The sequence below is a fragment of the Felis catus genome, chromosome E2 (genome assembly GCF_018350175.1).
Source record: "Felis catus isolate Fca126 chromosome E2, F.catus_Fca126_mat1.0, whole genome shotgun sequence".
Lineage (NCBI taxonomy): Eukaryota > Metazoa > Chordata > Mammalia > Carnivora > Felidae > Felis > Felis catus.
Genome location: NC_058382.1, coordinates 22807002 through 22825148, shown reverse-complemented (window position 1 = coordinate 22825148; position 18147 = coordinate 22807002). Strand labels below are relative to the sequence as shown.

At 53.3% G+C, this 18147-nt stretch overlaps 1 protein-coding gene across 5 annotated transcripts in view; it reads left to right on the top strand.

The window, feature by feature from the left end:
* PLEKHF1 (pleckstrin homology and FYVE domain containing 1) overlaps positions 1-17554 on the top strand; it is a 37527-nt gene extending 19973 nt beyond the window's left edge. For 4 of the 5 annotated variants that reach the window (XM_006941475.5, XM_006941476.5, XM_006941477.5 and 1 more), the window contains exon 2: positions 353-1999. In XM_006941475.5, the coding sequence (XP_006941537.3) occupies positions 370-1212 (843 nt within the window). In that variant the 5' untranslated portion in view covers positions 353-369 and the 3' untranslated portion in view covers positions 1213-1999. Of the gene's footprint in view, positions 1-352; positions 2000-15453 lie in introns of those variants that run through there. The other variant, XR_442052.5, reaches the window with a different exon arrangement.
* The last annotated feature ends 593 nt before the right edge of the window (positions 17555-18147 follow it).

Sequence of the window (18147 nt, the reverse complement as noted above, 5' to 3'; positions counted from 1 at the left end):
CAAGGCCCCCCAGGGAATCGAGCCCCTACTGCCCACAGTGGTAGCCTGGCGCAGCCACACGTCCCATCCCCAGCCGACTTCCTCATGCCCCTCACGGGGGAATCCTCCTTCATCTCTCCATAGCTAAGAGTTGGCTTCTGGGACACCGAGTTTGTTTGGTTGGGTGGCCGTCTAGGCCCTCTGGGTCGCAGTAGGGTAATGAGTGGCTTGTCTGGCTGGGTGGGTTCAGTGAGTTGGCGGGGTGGGCAGTGTGGTCCCACCACCCCTCCCCTGCCCCCCACCTCCGCTCCCCGCTTACCCCCGGCTGTGCAGACCAAACTGATGCCTCCCTCACCTGCTGCTCCTCCCACAGCCAGGCTGCCAGAGAAGATGGTGGATTACCTGGCCAACACGGAGATCAACAGCCAGCGCATCGCCGCGGTCGAGAGCTGCTTCGGGGCATCCGGGCAGCCCCTGGCCCTGCCAGGCCGGGTGCTGCTGGGCGAGGGTGTGCTGACCAAGGAGTGCCGCAAGAAGGCCAAACCGCGCATCTTCTTCCTCTTCAATGACATCCTGGTGTACGGCAGCATCGTGCTCAACAAGCGCAAGTACCGCAGCCAGCACATCATTCCGCTGGAGGAGGTGACGCTGGAGCCGCTGCCCGAGACCCTGCAGGCCAAGAACCGCTGGATGATCAAGACGGCCAAGAAGTCCTTCGTGGTGTCGGCCGCCTCCACCACGGAGCGCCAGGAGTGGATCAGCCACATCGAGGAGTGCGTCCGGCGGCAGCTGCTGGCCACGGGCCGCCAGCCCAGCACGGAGCACGCGGCGCCCTGGATCCCCGACAAGGCCACGGACATCTGCATGCGCTGCACGCAGACGCGCTTCTCGGCCCTCACGCGGCGCCACCACTGCCGCAAGTGCGGCTTCGTGGTCTGTGCCGAGTGCTCCCGAGAGCGCTTCCTCCTGCCGCGCCTGTCGCCCAAGCCCCTGCGCGTCTGCAGCCTCTGCTATCGCGAGCTGGCCGCCCAGAAGCGGAAGGAGGAGGAGGAGGAGGAGCAGAGTGTGGGGTCCCCCCCGCAGCCGGCCTACCTGGCTGGGGCCATCTGCGGAGCATCCAGCGGGGACGATGATGACTCTGACGAGGACAAGGAGGGCAGTGGGGACAGTGACTGGCCCAGCCACGTGGAGTTCTACGCCTCCGGGGTCTCCTGGTCATCCTTCCACAGCTGACCCGAATCTGCAGCTGTGCGGGAGGGCCTCCCGGGTCCCCTCTGCATCCAGTCAGACTCCACTGCCCATGCTCCCGAGAGAACAGAGTTCCCGGACTGCCCAGCAGCCCCCAGGACCCTGCCCCGTGGGTGGCAGGCACAGTGGGAATGGCTCTTTCTCTCTCGGCCCCCAGTGCCTTTGGGCTGGACGTTGGCAGCCTTCTGCTCCACTTCAGGTAATTCTCTTTCCAGTTAGCAAACCCAAACACTTCGGCCTCTTGGGAACAAATTTATTTCTCAGCCCTATGAGCTGTAGCCCCAGATGACCCCTTGAACTAGACAATCCTGGGTACCTGTCAGGACCAGAGGGAAGGTAGGACTGGAGCGAGGTCCCCTGTTCTCTGAGGACGTGCACCACAGCACCTGGCCCTAGGACAAGCACACCCCCAGGGAAGACTGGGAGCCCTAGAAACCACGGTCTGCTCGTGCACCTTGCTGAGGCCCACCGGCCTGGGTGGCTGGGCCTTGTCAGGCCAGGCATGTGGGCTCACCTTGAGCCAGGCAAGAGAGCCATGCTCCGAGTACCCACCAGGCTTGGTGCAGCCTGACTCCTGGGGGTCCAGGGCAGTCTGCCCAGGCCTCTGGCCCCATCTCACCTCTGTCCAGCTGTCCAAGAGTCTGATGCCTCTCAGTCCAGCCCTCCTCTCTCCCTGTGGCTGGGGAAGGCAGCGTTTTCTGTTAGGACTCTTCACTGCAAGTGACAGAAACCCTACCCAGACTGATTTAACAATAAAAAGAACGTTTATGGACTTGCGTGGTCAAAAAGTTCAGGAGGATTTTGCTTCAGACATGGCTTGTGAGGGGCTGAAACCATGCTGGGTGGCAAATGTCAACAATTGTGTACCACGCTGGGTGTTCCTGGGAACACTGGCAGCATAGTGGGGTCAGACATTCACATCACGTGGATGTGTTCTTGGCTGGTTCCCAAGGAAACCTCGCCATCCATCTGGGTACTCTAACCATGGCCCAGCACCTGTAGCCCTGCTCACTTGGTGTGAGTCATCTAAGTGGATGGACAGTGAGTAAACACGGAGCCACTTGTCCAGCTCTGCCTGGGCCTTCCAGGCTCAAAGCTCTCCCATGCGGCCTCCTGCCTGGCCTGCTCCTGGGGGTCGTGTCACTGAGTGGGAGAGCCCCAAGTGCAGCGACTGTCCTTGCTCAGAGCGAGTGTGTTGGGACTGGAGCTTGAAGGCCAGCCTCCTGATGCCTGGCCTGCAGCTGGCCATAGGGTCATGGGTCCTTTGATGGTCTCCTGCATTTGCTTCTGCCCTGTGGCAGAAGAGGGGAAGATCACTGTCAGCTAGAAGTAGTGACTCTGGGGGAAGGAAAGCATCCCCTAGCCCTCATGGCACAGTGGGCTCTGGCCAGGATCGGAGGTCTCAACCCCATTATCTGGGCTCCAGGCCCTAGGTGAAGAATTGCCCTCTGCCAGTTCTCAAATCCTCACGTGCAAATAGAATCCTGAGGGTCTGGTTAGAATGCCACCTCTGATTTGGCAGGTCGCTGGATCCCAGGGACGGCAAGCCTCCAGTCCAGTGAGGGAGGATAGAAGAGGTAAAGTGTGAGGCACCGGGGCCTGCCTATGGCCTTTCTGTGCAGGCAGAGGGAGCAGGTGGGAGAGGGTCAGAGGTACTTCCGAGAACGTGTTGGTTTTCAAGCCCTTGGTCTCCCTGAACCACACAAACTAGTCCAGGTTGGTTCTGCCTGGGCGGAGGGCTCAGGGCAGGACACATCACAGGATGAGAGACAACTTCCTGAAGACAGATCAGATACCCTCTCACAGCCAGGCCAGGCAGCCCCATCCCTTCACCCCAGAGCTGGTGCTGGGGCGGGGAGTGCCCAGCTCCAGCCACTGGCCTCTCCATCATAGCCGCACTCTCCTGGAGCCTCCCTTGCCTGGTAGAGGGGAGTAGAAGCAGAAGGGGCAGCATTCACTTGGACAGGAAGGATGTCTGCAATGGATCCTGGGCACTGCCAGCCTTCTCTACAGGTGCCTGACACGGGGGCACAGAGCACAAGACCCAGGCTTGCAGGGCAGGTAACCAAGGTCCATGCCTTCCTCACCAGGGCTGGGCAAGTGGTGCCTTGTCCCTCAACCTGGGACCCTTAGACCTGCTCTCCTTGTACCTCCCCCCACCCAGGACTGGGAGAGGGTGGCTGCTTCCTTGAGCCCCAAGGTGTTAGGTACAGCCTGTAAGGGCCCAAGGGCTCGAGTGGCCAGCAACCTTTGGAGGGCTTTCATTCATGCAGATTCATTGCTCTGTGCCACGCCAGGTGCTGAGGACACAGCTGTGAGTAACACAAGGTCCCCACTCTTAAGGTTTCTCCTCTGGCGGAGGAGACAGGCACAGAAACTGGTGCTGTAGGTCCTAGTATGTGCTGTGATGGGACAGGGACTGAGGTATGACATAGTGGGCAGGTGGAGGGCAGCACGCCACAGAGGCAAGCTCCCTGTGATTGGTGAGAGAGTCAGCAATGCCATCTGGGGAGATGGTGTTCCAGTCAGAGGGAATGACAAGTGCAAAGGCCCTGAGGAGGAGAGGAGTCCATGTGTTCTGGATCAGCATGGCTGGATTGAGGCCAGAGAGGTGGCAGGACCAGCTCGGATGTGCCGAGAGCCACTGGAACCTTCAGCAGGGCAGCACGTCTGCTCTTGGCTTTCAAGAGCTTGCCCTGACAGCTGTGTGCAGATGGCTGAGGCAGAGAGAGGGGCTGTACAGCCCCCCAGACCCCTAGGATCCCTGAGACAAGGAACTAGGTTCCACTGAGGCTTCATCTGCCTGTGGTGGTGGGTGGCAGACAGCTGGCCTTGGCTGTCTCCATCTCTTCCTAAAGAGCCGGCCCCTCCCCTGTTCTATAAGATGTTCTGGATGACTGCAGATGGTGCATCAGGAAGCTAAATAAATGCCATGGGCTGGACTTTGCCCTGGGCCAGTGAGGTCCAGTGATGACCAGTGCCCCTGGCCACTAAAGCACAAAGGGGAATGTGTTGGGAGGAAGCAGGGCCTCTCAGAAAAGATCTGGGCCCAAGAAGAGAAGGGGATGCCTCAAGAGACCCCATCTCTCACTCTTTTACGTCTGCTCCCCTCCAGAGACAACCTTGTCAGCCTGGCTTGGGTCAAGGGTCAGGCCAGGCCCTGCCTCCAGCCACCCCCGCCCCAGGCTGTTCTGAAAAGGGGCTTGCTGTCCACCAGGCTGCTGGGTTCTGCGTTCTCTCACCTGCCTCCCCAACAGGTGCGGTCCTGAAAAGCTCTGGAGTTGCCCCAAGCCAAGGCCACACAACTGACCCTCGCCCTTGGCTACCACTCCACCCCCACACATGCAGGAGGTCAGGAGTCCTCAGGCTGAATCGATACCTCTGCTCTTCACAATGTTCCCTTTCCCCAGAATGAAGCTTGAGGTCTGGCCGCAGGACTCGGTCTGCTGGGCCTACGTCCCAGCCTTCCCTCTCTCCTGGGGCTTCGCTTACAAGGCCTGGCAAGGGCACGGGAACCGGCTGTCCTGCCAGCCAAGTGCTCCCGTCTACCGCCTGGGAATCCTTCCTCCCAGCTGCGCGTGGACTCGGAGTGCCTGCCAGAGGCTGATCGTTCAGCCCGGGGAGGGGCCTCTCTCGCCCCTCCTCCTGGGAGATGGAGATGGGCCAGGGGAGGTTCTGAGGACCAGGCCCATGCCTATGAGGGGCACTGGAGCCCCCCACCACCTCAGCATTGCCTGAAGCGCCCTTGTGGCATCAGCCCTGACAGAAGTCGCTCCAGGTGGAAAGTGGAGTCTCAGCAGTGACCTCATGGCATTTGGGGACTGACTGACAGGCAGGCCCTTTAGAGTTTGACCTGCCCCTGGGCAGGGATGCGGCGCTCCCGAAGGACTCTGAGGATACTGAGGGAGGCCTCTGCGGGCAGTAAGCCAGTGACCCCTCCCTGGAAGTTTTGACTATTGGGATTTTTAGGTGCTGAGTCTTCTTAAATAGGGCCCACCTGCATGGGTACTGGGCAAATTGCCAGAAGCAGGGAGTCAGGCAGGGGGTTGACAGGACCGGAGGAATCTTATCCCTCCTTGATGATGGTGGGGGCAGTGGTACTGGTGCTGGTGGTGGCAGCACGTGCCACTTTCTGAGAGCCATCTCTCAGTAAGCCATCTATCAGCATCAGTCTCAGGAAGGCAGAGCCAGGTTACATAAGGCCATCCTGAGTCTGAAGGGGATGTGTCCTGAGTCCTGAGAGAAGGATAGACAAAGCCAGGAGCCAGAGCTCCCAGAACAGCTGTGTGATCAGGGAGGGCTTCCTGGAGAAGGTGGTGTTTGGTTGAGCCTCAAGGAAGTCATGACTTTATCAGAAAGGATGGTAATCTCCATTAGGACTGGAACTCTGGGTCGTTTTTATTAACTGCCCTCCTGTCCCTGGCACTGAACATTTGTTGGTTAAATAAATGAATCAAGTAAGAAATGGGGTTGAAGGTGGGGCAGAAGGGATGATAATGAAATGCTCATTGAGCCTCACCTCTGGAGCCTCCAATCAAGGTGCTGGATGAGAATTGTTGGCCCTGGCTTCTTTCTGGAGGGTTGGGGACCAGCACTTCCCCCCAAACACTGACCTTTGCCCTGTCAGCAGGGGCAGGAAGTTCCTTTCCACCCCCTTCCAGGCAGAGCTTTCTGCAGACGTGATGTTAAGACCAGTATGCAGGGGGACATCATTCAGGCTGGCATCAGAGGATTTCAGCTGGCCGGGCCTCTCCCCTGCCTCAGCCTGTTCTTGAGGACTCAGCTAGAAAGAGGATGCAGGGGACATCAGGGCCACTGCTGGACTCGGCTACCGGGCAGACTAGGAGTGACTGCAAGGCTGACGCAGTTCTCAGCCAGGATCCTGGAGTTCGTAGGCCATTCTTGCAAACTGAGGCAGCCACTTCTGCTGGCCTGCCTCTGTCCCGGCCTTGCAGGAAGTAACCCTCCTGAGAGCTATGGGCAGGGGAGAGGCCGCCTCTGAGTCGGGCTTTTCACACCTGGCACCAGCAGGCTCTGGGCTGTCTTCCTGCCTGTTTCTGCACCCAGGGGAGGGAGCCCACGAAGGGGCCCACCCCCTCGACACGTATGCTCTGCCTTAGCCCTGAGCAAGTTCAGAGACCTGTGCCGGGATTTCAGATGTTGGGGCTGGGTCCACGAGCCACAGGAGGAATTCTGCGTCACCAAACCCAACAGAGCCAGACCCCAGGCTTCTCTTCTCTGGCTTTGCCGACTCTGAACCCAGCATCTGCCTTTGTCTGTGAATTTGGGCTTCCCTGTGGACCCCAGTGCTGCTGCCACCTCTGCTCTGCAGCCTTCCTGGTTGTCCCAGGGCAGCATTGACTGTCCCATCCGCGCTCCCAGAGCACCTGCAGCCTCTGCTGTGGCTCCCACCTTCCACCTGTCACGAGGTGTCTGAGTAGGCCTGTGCCCACCAAAGCTGGCCTTGGAGTCCAGGCTGCTTGAGGGCAGGGGGACCACTCATTCACCATTCACCTACAGCCCTCACATTCTCGGCAGAGTTCTGCAGATGCCTTTCTTTGAAGGTGGCCTTGAGACTTCCCCTAGCTCATGGAGGATGATGGCAAGATGCTGGGGTCACTGGGGCCTCAGAGCCCCTGTGTCCGAAACTGACTCCACTGGCTTCCCCTAACCAACTAATCCTGTCTCCACTGGTGCCTGCACCCAGGCCTTTGAGACAGACACTGGGGGGTCTCCTGACCCTTCCCTTTCCTGTCCCCCCACTCTTGTACCTTTCCAGGCAAGCCGGGCCCAAACTGAGGGAGGCTGTGGTGCACGGGGGGCACCGAAGGAGCTCCTTTAGGGCCCTGGGGGGAGTAGTTCAGGCAAGACCACAGAGGGGCATGGGCCAGACCCCACAAGATAGTCTTTATCCCAGCAGAGAGGGAGCCCTGTGCACACACGTACGTGCACACACACACACCTTCCACCCCTCTCAGCCTCCCTCCTAGTTTCCCAGACTCCCCATGTCAAAGCCTCAGACTAGCTTTTGGAGCAGTGTGCAAGGGAGGAATAGGGAGTAAGGACGGTTGCGGGGAGGGTGTCACACAAGGAGAGTGAAAACCCAGGGAGGCTCTCAGGAGCAGCTCATGTTTCCTTCACTGTTTGGGCAGGGAATCTGAGGCCCCAGGGGGCAGGTGCACCCCTGACATGAGTCAGAGTCAGTGCCAGACGAGAGGCTGTGGCCAGAGCATTGTCCCATGTCCCTCCCAGAGTCCTGTCTCCTGCCAGCTCCCTTCACCACCACAGAGCCCAGCTCTGACTGAAATGTTCCAATGCAGAAAACAGAAAGGCAGGCGGGCAGGCAGGGAGGGAGAGAAGAGGGGTGGGCGAAGACCAAGCCAGATATTTCTGGGCAAAAACAAGGGGAAATTTCAATCCCTGGAGTGTCACTTCAGGGGGTCCGGCCAAATGTTTTGACCCCAAAGAACAGACTTTCCGGAGAACGGTTTCTGCCCACTGTGGCTCCAAGTTGGGAGGGAGAGGAGTCGGGTGCCTGAAGCCGTGCTGGTGCTGCCCATTCTTTCTCTGCACAGCTGGGCTTAACAGGACCCCTGGGTGCCCACAGCAACACCCAGAGCTGTAGAAACCCAGGGTTTCAGGATTCTGGAACCACACACACACACACACACACACACCCCACAAGTTTTCCTTTGTGTGTACAAAAGGAAACTTTATGCGGTTTGCAAATTGCCAACATTCTTAAAATGCCAAAATGCCTTCCTTTGTATTCCAACCAAGCCTCCTGGGGTCCCCACCCCCACCCAGGAAGTAGATGAACCCTCTCAGCCTTGGCCCAAGCCAGCCACTTGCTAATCTCTTTCCCCAGGCTTGGGCTGGAGCTGGTCTGAAAGAGTGGAGTCAAGGCAAAGGAGCTCAGTGAGAGGGAGTCTGGGCGGGGGCTGGGATGCAGTCATCACCCCCAAGACAGGCCCAGGCTCCCCACATCTTCTGTTCTGCACTTGTGTCCTCACCTTGAAACACTGGCCTGCTCACAGCTCCTTGCCCCCTGCTGCTGCAGTGGGTTCATGGGGTGGTGGGCGCCCATGGCTCACCTGTGCACACGTTTCTCCTTCGGGTGCTCACACTCTGGTGTTTCCTGGAGTGAAGTAATACAATTGTATATATTGGTCTCTACTCCCAATTCCTGGCACAGAGCTCCTGAATACCTTGGAATTTCCCAGGTGACAGGAGTGCCTTATGTCCTAATGCAGTACTTAGTGGACAAGACCAAGCCATGATTAGAAGCTTGGAACTTTCGGTCCCACTCCTCATTCTCCAGGAAGGGGAGAAGGACCAGAAACTGAGTTAATGATCAGTCACGATGATGGTTCCATAAAACACCCGGAAGTATGGGTTCAGAGAGACTCTGGGCTGGTGAACACGTAGAACTGCTGGAAAGGAGGTGCGCTGGGGAAGGGGGAAGGTCCACACCCCTTACCATGTACTTGCCCTACACATCTCTTCACCTGGCTGGTCATCTGTGTCCTTTATCATATCCTTTATAGTAAACCAGTAAATGTTTTTCACCGAGTCCTGTGAGCTGTTTTGGCAAATTATCAAACCCAAGGAGGGGGGTCATGGGAACCCTGACCCAGGTGACACCCTGGGACTTGTGATCGGCGTCGGAAGTGGGGGCAGTCTTGTCCGTGGCATTTGCACTAACTCCAGGGGGATAAGGTCAGAACTGAATTGAATTGTAGGACACCTAGCTGGTTGTGGGGAATCTCTCAGTGTGGGGGAGAATCCCCACATGTGCTGTCAGAAGTGTTGTGAGTGTGATAGGGCCATGAGAATAAAGGCGGTCACAGGCGTGTTTCTCACACACCCCTGGGGAAGCCTTCTTCCTTACTTTTGGCCATGGGCTTTAGTACAGCTGAGCCATCCACATCCTGGCTCTAGGAGTGGGCACACGACCCAGGTCTGGACAACCAGCACAATTGGGAAGCCTAAGGGGACATACTGAGGGCTGTGAGGGTCCATATCCATGTCTCCCATCTGCACAGAGAGGAGTGGCCCTGAGTCACGTGGCAGGGAGTGGCAGCCCGGCTCTCAGGAGGGCCCAGGGAAAGGGAATGGGGCCCATATTCATCCCACAATGAGGCTGTGGCAAAGACAGTGTGCAGATTTCAATTCAATTAGGGAGAAACCCACCCAATGATGAACAGCTCCAAGATATGAAAACAGAGCATTCAAAAGCACAATGGACACAGTGATTGTTTCCTTTATTCAAGTCACAGACAAAGCGACATCTCACTCAGGCAGCCTCAATGTCTCACAAGCTGATTATCACATGAGTCAAAACTCTGAGGAACAAACATAATTCAGATGCAAACCTGATTTGGGGAAACAAAGCCCGTCCAGTCCCCGTCAAGTTAGGACAACAATGACGCAGAGACACTGAGCTCAGCAAGGATGTACTTTCTGAGAGTACCATGTCCTCCACTGTTCGGTCCAGGGTATGTTGAACATCGATCTCCTCTCCAAAGGTCAAGGAGTAAGCAGTTAGGAAAATCGATATGTCTTCAGAGCAGTACAAGGAGGAAATTAGCATGGGGCAGGACATGAAGTTCAGAAGTGGGGCCAGTTGGCCACCTGGGGTACCCGCTGGGACATTTGGGTTTTTTATCGAAGTCTAAGCTATATCCAGTAAAGTGCGCAAATCTTAAGTGTTCAGCTCAGACTACACACAAACACACACACACACACACACACACACACACACACGGGTGGCCCACATGAGCAGCACCAAGGTCAAGATACAGAGCATCTCCAGCACCCAGAAGCCTCCCTCAGATTCTTCCAAGAGTCCCTGCCTCCGAGGGACTGGTGTTCACGTAAGTTTTCCCCTGTTTTTTTTTTTTAAACTTCATATAGATAGAATCATAGTCTAAGTTTTTGTTGTTGTTGTTCAGACTTCTTTGCTCAAATTCTGTCTGTAGGACTCTCCATGTTGTGGTAAGCATCTGTCTGTACTTGGTGTTTTGCATTGTGGTGGAATATTCTATCTGGTGGGCCCTCCACAACCGTATGTCCTCTCTACCGTGGATGGGCGTTTGGGTTGTTTACAGTTCCAGGTCGTCACGAAAAAAGGGGCCATGCCCATTCCGTAGACGTCTTTGGTGGACGAAGCTCTCATTTCTGTCAAGGGTATGATTGGGGTGGCAGTGCTGGGCCACGGGACATACGTACATGCAGCTTTAGCACATGCTGCCCGGCTGTCCCCTGCAGTGGTTGAGCCGGTTTGCACCCCCCAGATGTGGGCTGCAGACGCTCCACACCTCACCAGCCTCACCAGCACTGCGTTCTGTAGGGCTCTCTCACTGCAGCGACTCTGGGGAGTCACCTGGAATGCAGCCTGACTCCGGAGCTCACCTCAGAGGGCTCGTGGGATGTGGCCTTTCCTTGTGCTCAAGAGAAGCCGGTGTGGGAGACTGAGGTGGTGCTGGTGTTGGGACTGCACATGAGATGGAAAATGAAACCCCAAGGAAGCCCATCGGTGTTATTTTTATTCATTCATTCAACAAGAGCCCCTTGAGTACCTATAGCACTGGGGATACAGCTGTGGAGCTGTATCCTTCCGCTCGCAGAGCTCACACTCGTGTAGAGAGACAGACCACAAGCACAACTGGAAAATATATTATACTCTTTCATACCTCTGGGGTCTTTTCCAGCACTAGGAATATTCCCAACCAAGAGGGGTGCACTGTGGAGGCACTCGGCCTGCCCCTTGTTAGTTCAGCTCTGTTAACGAGCCTTTTTTCATTTGGTTTCTGAAGAGATAATCTCAACACCCTTCTCCTTGATGTAGATCCTGTAATAATGGAATATCTGAGAAGGATTGAGTGTACAGATAACAACAACACAGAGAGGGGGACGGTGAGAGCTGGGTGGCTACAATTTCAGATCGAGTGGCCAGACAAGGCGTCACTGAAAAGGTGTACTTGGGTCAAGACCTGAAGGAAGTAAGGCAGATATTTGGGAGAAGAACATCCCGGGCAGAGGAAGCAACAAGTGCAAACGCCCTGGGGTGGAGATGTCCCCAGGCTGGTGGAGGAGCACGGAGGAGGCCGGTGTGGCTGGCAGAGAGAGAGAAGGGGAGAGCTGCTGGAGATGTCCAAAGCTGGGGAGACGGAGCAGGGCCCTGGAGGCATCGTAAGGACTTTGGCTTTGCATGGAGCGACATAACAGGAGTCATGGGAGGTGTTTCAGCAGAGAAGCACACCTGACTCACCTTTTAGCAGGACCACTGGCTGCCACAGACTGGACTCACGGGGGCCAGGAGGGCAACCTGAGAGCCACTAAGGAGGTGGGAGGTGATGATGGCTGGCACCAGGCTCCGTGCAGAGGTGCTAAGACATTAAATACCGATATATTTGCAGGTGGGACCGACAGAATCTGCCAGTGCATTGGATACAGGGTGTGAGAGAAAGAGGTCAGTGCAGCTGCAAGCGTGAAGCTCCTGCTTTCTGAGACAGAGAAGGCTGGGGGCCAACCACCAACCAGTGGTGGTTGTCTGTCGTGGTTTCTGAGTGGAGAGTGTGGGTATCAGGAGCTCAGTTTCGGCATGTAAAGTTGGAGACTGAATGCAAAGTTGTAGGGGAAGGACTAGAGCGCAGGCGAGAGTCTGGGCTGACAAACGCTGTTGCACACGTGGACAACCCCACAGGACAGACTGGAGGCCAGAACCGCGGAGGTGGAGGTGGAGATTGGGGAGCAGCCGGCCAGGCCGGAGGAGGGCCTGGAGAGCGCGGCAGCCGGCAGGGGGCCCAGCCGTGCCAGACGCTGCCCACGGGGGTCATCGGGTGGCATGAGGACCAAGAGCCAGCCTGTGTTCAGTAACGTGGATGTCACGTGAAGTGGTCGCCTACAATGTGGCTGCTGTGACAGGAGAACATTTAGTGGGGTGGTAGGAGCAGAGGCCCGCTGGAAAGCACCCGGAGAACAGAGCCAAACTGGTGAAGTCATCTGAAGAATTCCATTGCAAAGGGGAAGAGAAACGCCGCAGTGGCTAGAGATGGAAGAGGTGCTTTATGTATGTGTATATATATATATATGTTCATGTTTATTCATTTTTGAGAGATAGAGCGCAAGTGGGGGAGGGGCAGAGAGAGAGAGGGGGAGACACAGAATCAGAAGCAGGCTCCAGGCTCCAAGCTGTCGGCACAGGGCCTGACGCGGGGCTCGAACCCACAAACCGTGAGATCATGACCTGAGCCGAATTTGGTCGCTTAACCGACTGAGCCACCCAGCCACTCCCAGAGGTGCTTTTTAAACAGCTTTATTGGGATATAATTCACACCCCATAAAATCTATCTGCCCTTTAAAGTTTGCCGTTCACTGATTGCTAGTATATTCACAAGATTGTGCACCCGTTCCCACTATCTAATTCCAGGAGATTTTCACCACGCCAGAGTGGAACCCCACACCCACGAGTGTTCACTGCCTGTTCTCCCCTCCCCCGGCCCCTAACAACCACCCATTTGCCTTCAGTCTCTATTCTGGACATTCCACACAAGTGGAATCGTACAATATGTGGTCTTTTGCAACTGGCTTCTCCCACTTCGCATCTTCCCATGTTCATCCCTGTTGTAGCATGTATCGATATATAATTCCTTTTTATTGCTGAATAACATCCCATCGCATGTTTCAGACAATGTACATACCGCATTTTGTGTATCCATTCATCAGCTGACAGACACCTAGGTTGTTAACCCTTTTTGATTCTTATGAATAATGCTGCTAATGGACATTCACATACAGGTTTTTGTGTGGACATGTTTTCAGTTCTCTGGGGTATATACCTAGGAGTAGAATTGCTGGGTCATATGGTAACTCTATGTTTAATATTTTGGGGAACTGCCAAACTGTTGTCCAAAGTGGCTGCACCATTTTATGTTCCCACCAGCAATATATAAATGTTCCAATTTCTTCCCGATCTCATCAACACTTGTTATTGCCTTTTTTCTTTTAGCCATCAGAGTAGGGGAGAAGTGGCATCTCATTGTTGTTTTGATGACTAATGATGTTGAGCACCTTCTCATGTGCTTATTGGCCATCTGGATATCTTTTTTGGAGAAATGTCTATTCAAATCCTTTGCACATTTTTTAATTGGGTTGTTTGTCTCTTTGTTTTCGAGTTCCAAGGGCTCTTTATATATTCTAGATACTAGTCCCTTATCAGATACATGATTTGTAATTATTTTCTCCCATCCTGTGTTATTTTTTTTCACTTTCTTGATGGTGTCCTTTGAAATACAAAAGTTTTTAATCTTGATGAAGTCCCATTTATCAATTTCTTTTTGTCATTTGTTGTTTTTGTGTCATGTCTAAGAAACCATTGACTCATACAAGATCATAAAGAGTTATTCCCATGTTTTTATTTAAGAAATATCTATTTTGAGTTAATTTTTTATATGGTATCAATGGGGGACTGCCCACCTTCATTTTTTATACAGTTGCCCCAGAACCATCTGTTGAAAAGACAGTTTTTCCCCATGGAATTGTCCTGGTACCCTTGTTGAAATTTTTGTTGTTTTTTAGTATGGAAGAAATGCATGTGTACATGCTTATGGGCAAAACCCTGCACAGAGTGGGAAATGGTGATGAAGGGGAAGGAGAAGAAAGACTGGAGCAGCAGCCTCCAGAGGGAGAGGGGTGCCCAGAGGAGGGGCTGGCGCAAGTCAAGGGCAAGGAGATGTGTGGGCAGTGAACGTTCTCTCCCCAACACTTCCCTTTCTGTAGTGAAACAGGCACCATGTCACACTGCAGAGAAGGCAGAGGGGGAGGGGTGGGAGCTGGGAGAAGAGGTTAGCAGGAGCGGAAGTGGGCCACCTCCCTGAGCTTAGCGATGATGAACCAAAAGTAAGACCAGTCTGTGTTCAGGTGTTCTTTAGGCAGGTGCGGGGGCAGGGGTTGGGAGGGGTGTGGGAAGAGTGGAGGGATCCAAGGCCTCTGAGGGCTGCCTGTACCAGGGTGGAAGGACAAGTCTGGGTCTTTTTTTTTTTTTTTAAGTTTTATTTATTTATTTTGAGAGAGAGTGAGCAGACGGCAGAGGGCAAGAGAGAGAATCCAAAGCAGTGCAGAGCCTGTTGTGGGGCTTGATCCCACACCCATGAGATCATGATCTGAGCCAACATTGAGAATTGCACGCTTAAGTGACTGAGCCACCCAGGTGCCCCTGGACAAGGCTGGTTGTTAGTGGCTGCAGCAAGCAGCCCTCTTGCTGAGGATGGTCAGGTTCATCCAGGGAGAAGGTCTTTAGCCACACACAAGACCAGCTTGTTATCCCAAGATACAGAGAGAAAATGCCCTTGCCCCTAAATCTAATTAGAGAGGGTGAGGAGGGAGTTACCAGCAAGTCCTCAACCTTCCAGTGCCCCATCTGTCTCAGTGGCCTTGGGCTGCCACAACAAAGTAGCAAAGACTGGGCACTCATCAACAATGGGCTTGTACTTAATGTAAACAATGGACATTTATTGCTCACTGTCCAGAAGCTGGAAGCCCAAGATGACAGTGTCAGTGTGGCTGCATTCTGGTGAGAACTCTTGGCTTGCAGACAGCTGTCTTTCCACTGTGTCTTCACAGAGAGATAGTGAGTGAGGTCTCTGATGTCTCTTCTCATAAGGGCACTAATCCCATCATGGGTGTCCCGGCCATGGTCTCATCTAACCCTGATTACCTTCCAAAGGCCCCACCTCTAAATGCTATCACATTGGGGGTTAGGGCTCCAGCCTATGAATTTGGGGAGCACACAATTCAGCCCACAACACCATCCAACCTGCTCTTGACCTCTAACAAGGACCTCAAACAAGCCCAGATCCTGAACTTCAGAACAGAGAAGGGACAGAAAGAGGTTCCCGGCCCTTTGCAGGGAGATGTCCATGTCACTGGCAACCCAAGTGGAAAAGAAAAATCTTTCGTCTTTACATTTTCTATTATGTATTTTAGAGAGTTGTGATGCCTGATACAGTAGCCACTGGCCACATGTGGCTTGACATGTGGCTAGTCAGAAAGGAAATGTGCTATAAGTATAAAAACTATACACCAGGTTTCAAAGACTTAATATTTTAAAGGAAGGAAAATATCTCAATAATCATTTATATCAATTACAAGTTGATAATGTTTGGTCTATTTGGTTAAGTTACATTATTAAGTGAATTTCATCTGTTTCTTCTTGCTTTTTAGAAATGTGGCTCACATTTGTGGCTTGTGTTAGATTCTGTTGTCGAGACACTAGAGAGAAGACCCCACATCCAAAATGGTTCCCAGCATGGCTGACCTTCCTGCCAGAGTCCGTGGGTACAAGTCCCACGTGCGTGGGGTGGAGCTCAAGGAGTTCATGTTACAGTGGGGCCATGCCTCTGAGGAGGTAGGGCCCGGAGCACGCTCCTGAAGACTCCGCCTCGAGTCCAGCCCAGGAGGCAGCCCCAGGGAGCTGGGGACCAGGCTGGTCCTTGTGCGGCTTAGGGACAGGTAAAGCACTCACACTTTGTAACACTAGAACGCCCGTGGGCACAAGATGCCCACAACGCAGGGCCTCTTGTCTGCTGCACACTGCTTCTTCTGAACCATGCCCTCACCGCTTTGGAAGCCTGGAGGGTCACCAGCACCCGTTAGAATTTGTCTTTTTCTTTATTCCCCCCAAGCATGGAAGGGTGAAATGGCTGTAAGGTAAACAATGTGTATGGAGAAGTTCTAGCGAATTTCATATACCCATCCCCATTTACTACTTATTAAAATTGGCTATTAGTATTCCATTATATTGCCCACATATGCAGTTTGACTATGTCCCTGTTGCTCAGCACTGGGGCTGGTTCCCTTTTCTCCTGCTGCCATAAACAGCAGTGCTATGAATATCTTTATCCTTTTTCCATTTGAATTATTTTATTGTAATGTTTTCCCTGAAGTGAAATTTGTTGGCTGGAAAGTGTATACAATTTTATGGTTCCTGTGACTTTTTTTCTTCAAATCACTCTCCCAAAAGACTGTATCACCAAGTATTTCCTCCAGCACTCTGTGTGTGTGTGTGTGTGTGTGTGTGTGTGTGTGTGTGTCTTCCTGCAGCCCTGCCAGTTCTGAGTTTGATCATTTGTATTTATTTTTACCAATTAATTGTTATGTAACAGAAGCTATTACCCTGGCATTTGCTTTGCAAATGAGAATGAGTGAAGTCCTTCCCTTAAAACTCATACAAATTAAGTAAGTAGCCATCACCTCTGTAGTTTAAAGAAACACTTTTTGGCTCCTTCTGTGTGCCAGGACTTGGGATACCCACAGCTGCCCTGAGGCTACAATCCAACTGGCCAGCTCTAGCTTCACCTCCTGACCCACCGTTATCAAATAGTCCAAGAAGCCTCCTCCGGTTAATAAAGCCATTTACCTCCTCCAACAAACTGAAAACGCATCAGTCAGCCCCCTTTCCCTGTGTGGTTTAGATGAATCCTGGCATTTCTTAATTGCCATATGTTGATTGTTCAGGATTGAGACACATTCTGGTTTCTATGCAAAAAGATTGCAGGAGACATGGCTGATGTTCTGTTCATGGCTTATTAAAACCTCAGGAAGACCCTAGCCGCCCTCCCAAGGGGAACTCAATAACAGGCATCCTGGTGGAGCCACGTCCTGGCCCCTCAGGTAACCCAAGAAGGCTGGGAGGGAAACTGACAGAGGATGCGCATACTTGACCACTAGATGGCACCTCTCAATAACTAATGGGGAGAGAATTGCTTCCTTCCAAACCTCCAGCCCCATTCCTGACAGCCTCCCCACCATGCATTGCAACACACCCCAGTCGTGTTTACTTCCAAGCCAGACATCTCAAAAAAAATAAATAAAATAAAAAAACAGAAAAATAAAAAAGTTCATTCTAGCTAAAAATACACCATCTGCCTGTGAAAAATCTTGCCCGGCGCTGTCATGTCAACACCCAAAGCAGGTTAATAACCGGCCCAGAACAGATGGTTTCTTTTTATAATTACTGGGTCCCCCCCACCACCAGCAAGGCTTCTTCCTCAGCTGCCTCCTTACCCTGCTGGCAGCCCCCTAGTGTTTCCTGGCCACCCCGCTGCCACCGCCCAGCCAGCTACTGCCCTGCCAGCCACAGGGGGCCAGCCCATTGCCAGCCCTCTGCTCAGGCCGTAGGACCCGGGGGCTTTCAACACCACCTGGGAAGACGGCCATCAGGAGGTCACCCCAGCCTTGTCAACCCCACTATCAAAGAAAAACTAATCAAGCCAAGATGTCAGTAATCACTCAACAAATAAAGTTTAAGACACTTATCATCCTATTTCTGGGTGAGGATACAGTGAGATGTGCACCCCCAAACCCTGTTGTGGGGAAAGCAGATTATTAATACTGACTATCTAGAAAGAATTTTGACAGAATATAACAGCTTTAAAAAATATTGCATACTGGGGTGCCTGGGTGGTTCAGTCTGTTGAGTGTCTGACTTTGGCTCAGGTCATGATATCACGGTCCATGAGTTCGAGCCCCATGTCGGGCTGTGTGCTGAAAGCTCGGAGCCTGGAGCTTGCTTCGGATTCTGTGTCTCCCTCTCTCTCTGCCCCTCCCCTGCTAGTACTCTGTCTCCATCTTTCTGTCTCAAAAATAAATAAAATGTAAAACGTAAAAAAATATATTGCATACTTAAAATTGTTTTTTTGGAGAGAGAGTGTGGATGAACAAGCAGGGGAGGGGCAGAGAGAGAGAGAGAGAGAGAGAATCCCAAGCAGGCTCCACGCTCCGTGCAGAGCCAGATGCAGAGCTCAGTCCCACAACCCTAGGATCACAACCTGAGCCAAAATCAAGAGTTGGACACTCAACTGCCAGAGCCACTTAGGCGCCCCTATTGCATACTTTTTAATACACTAATTTCACTTT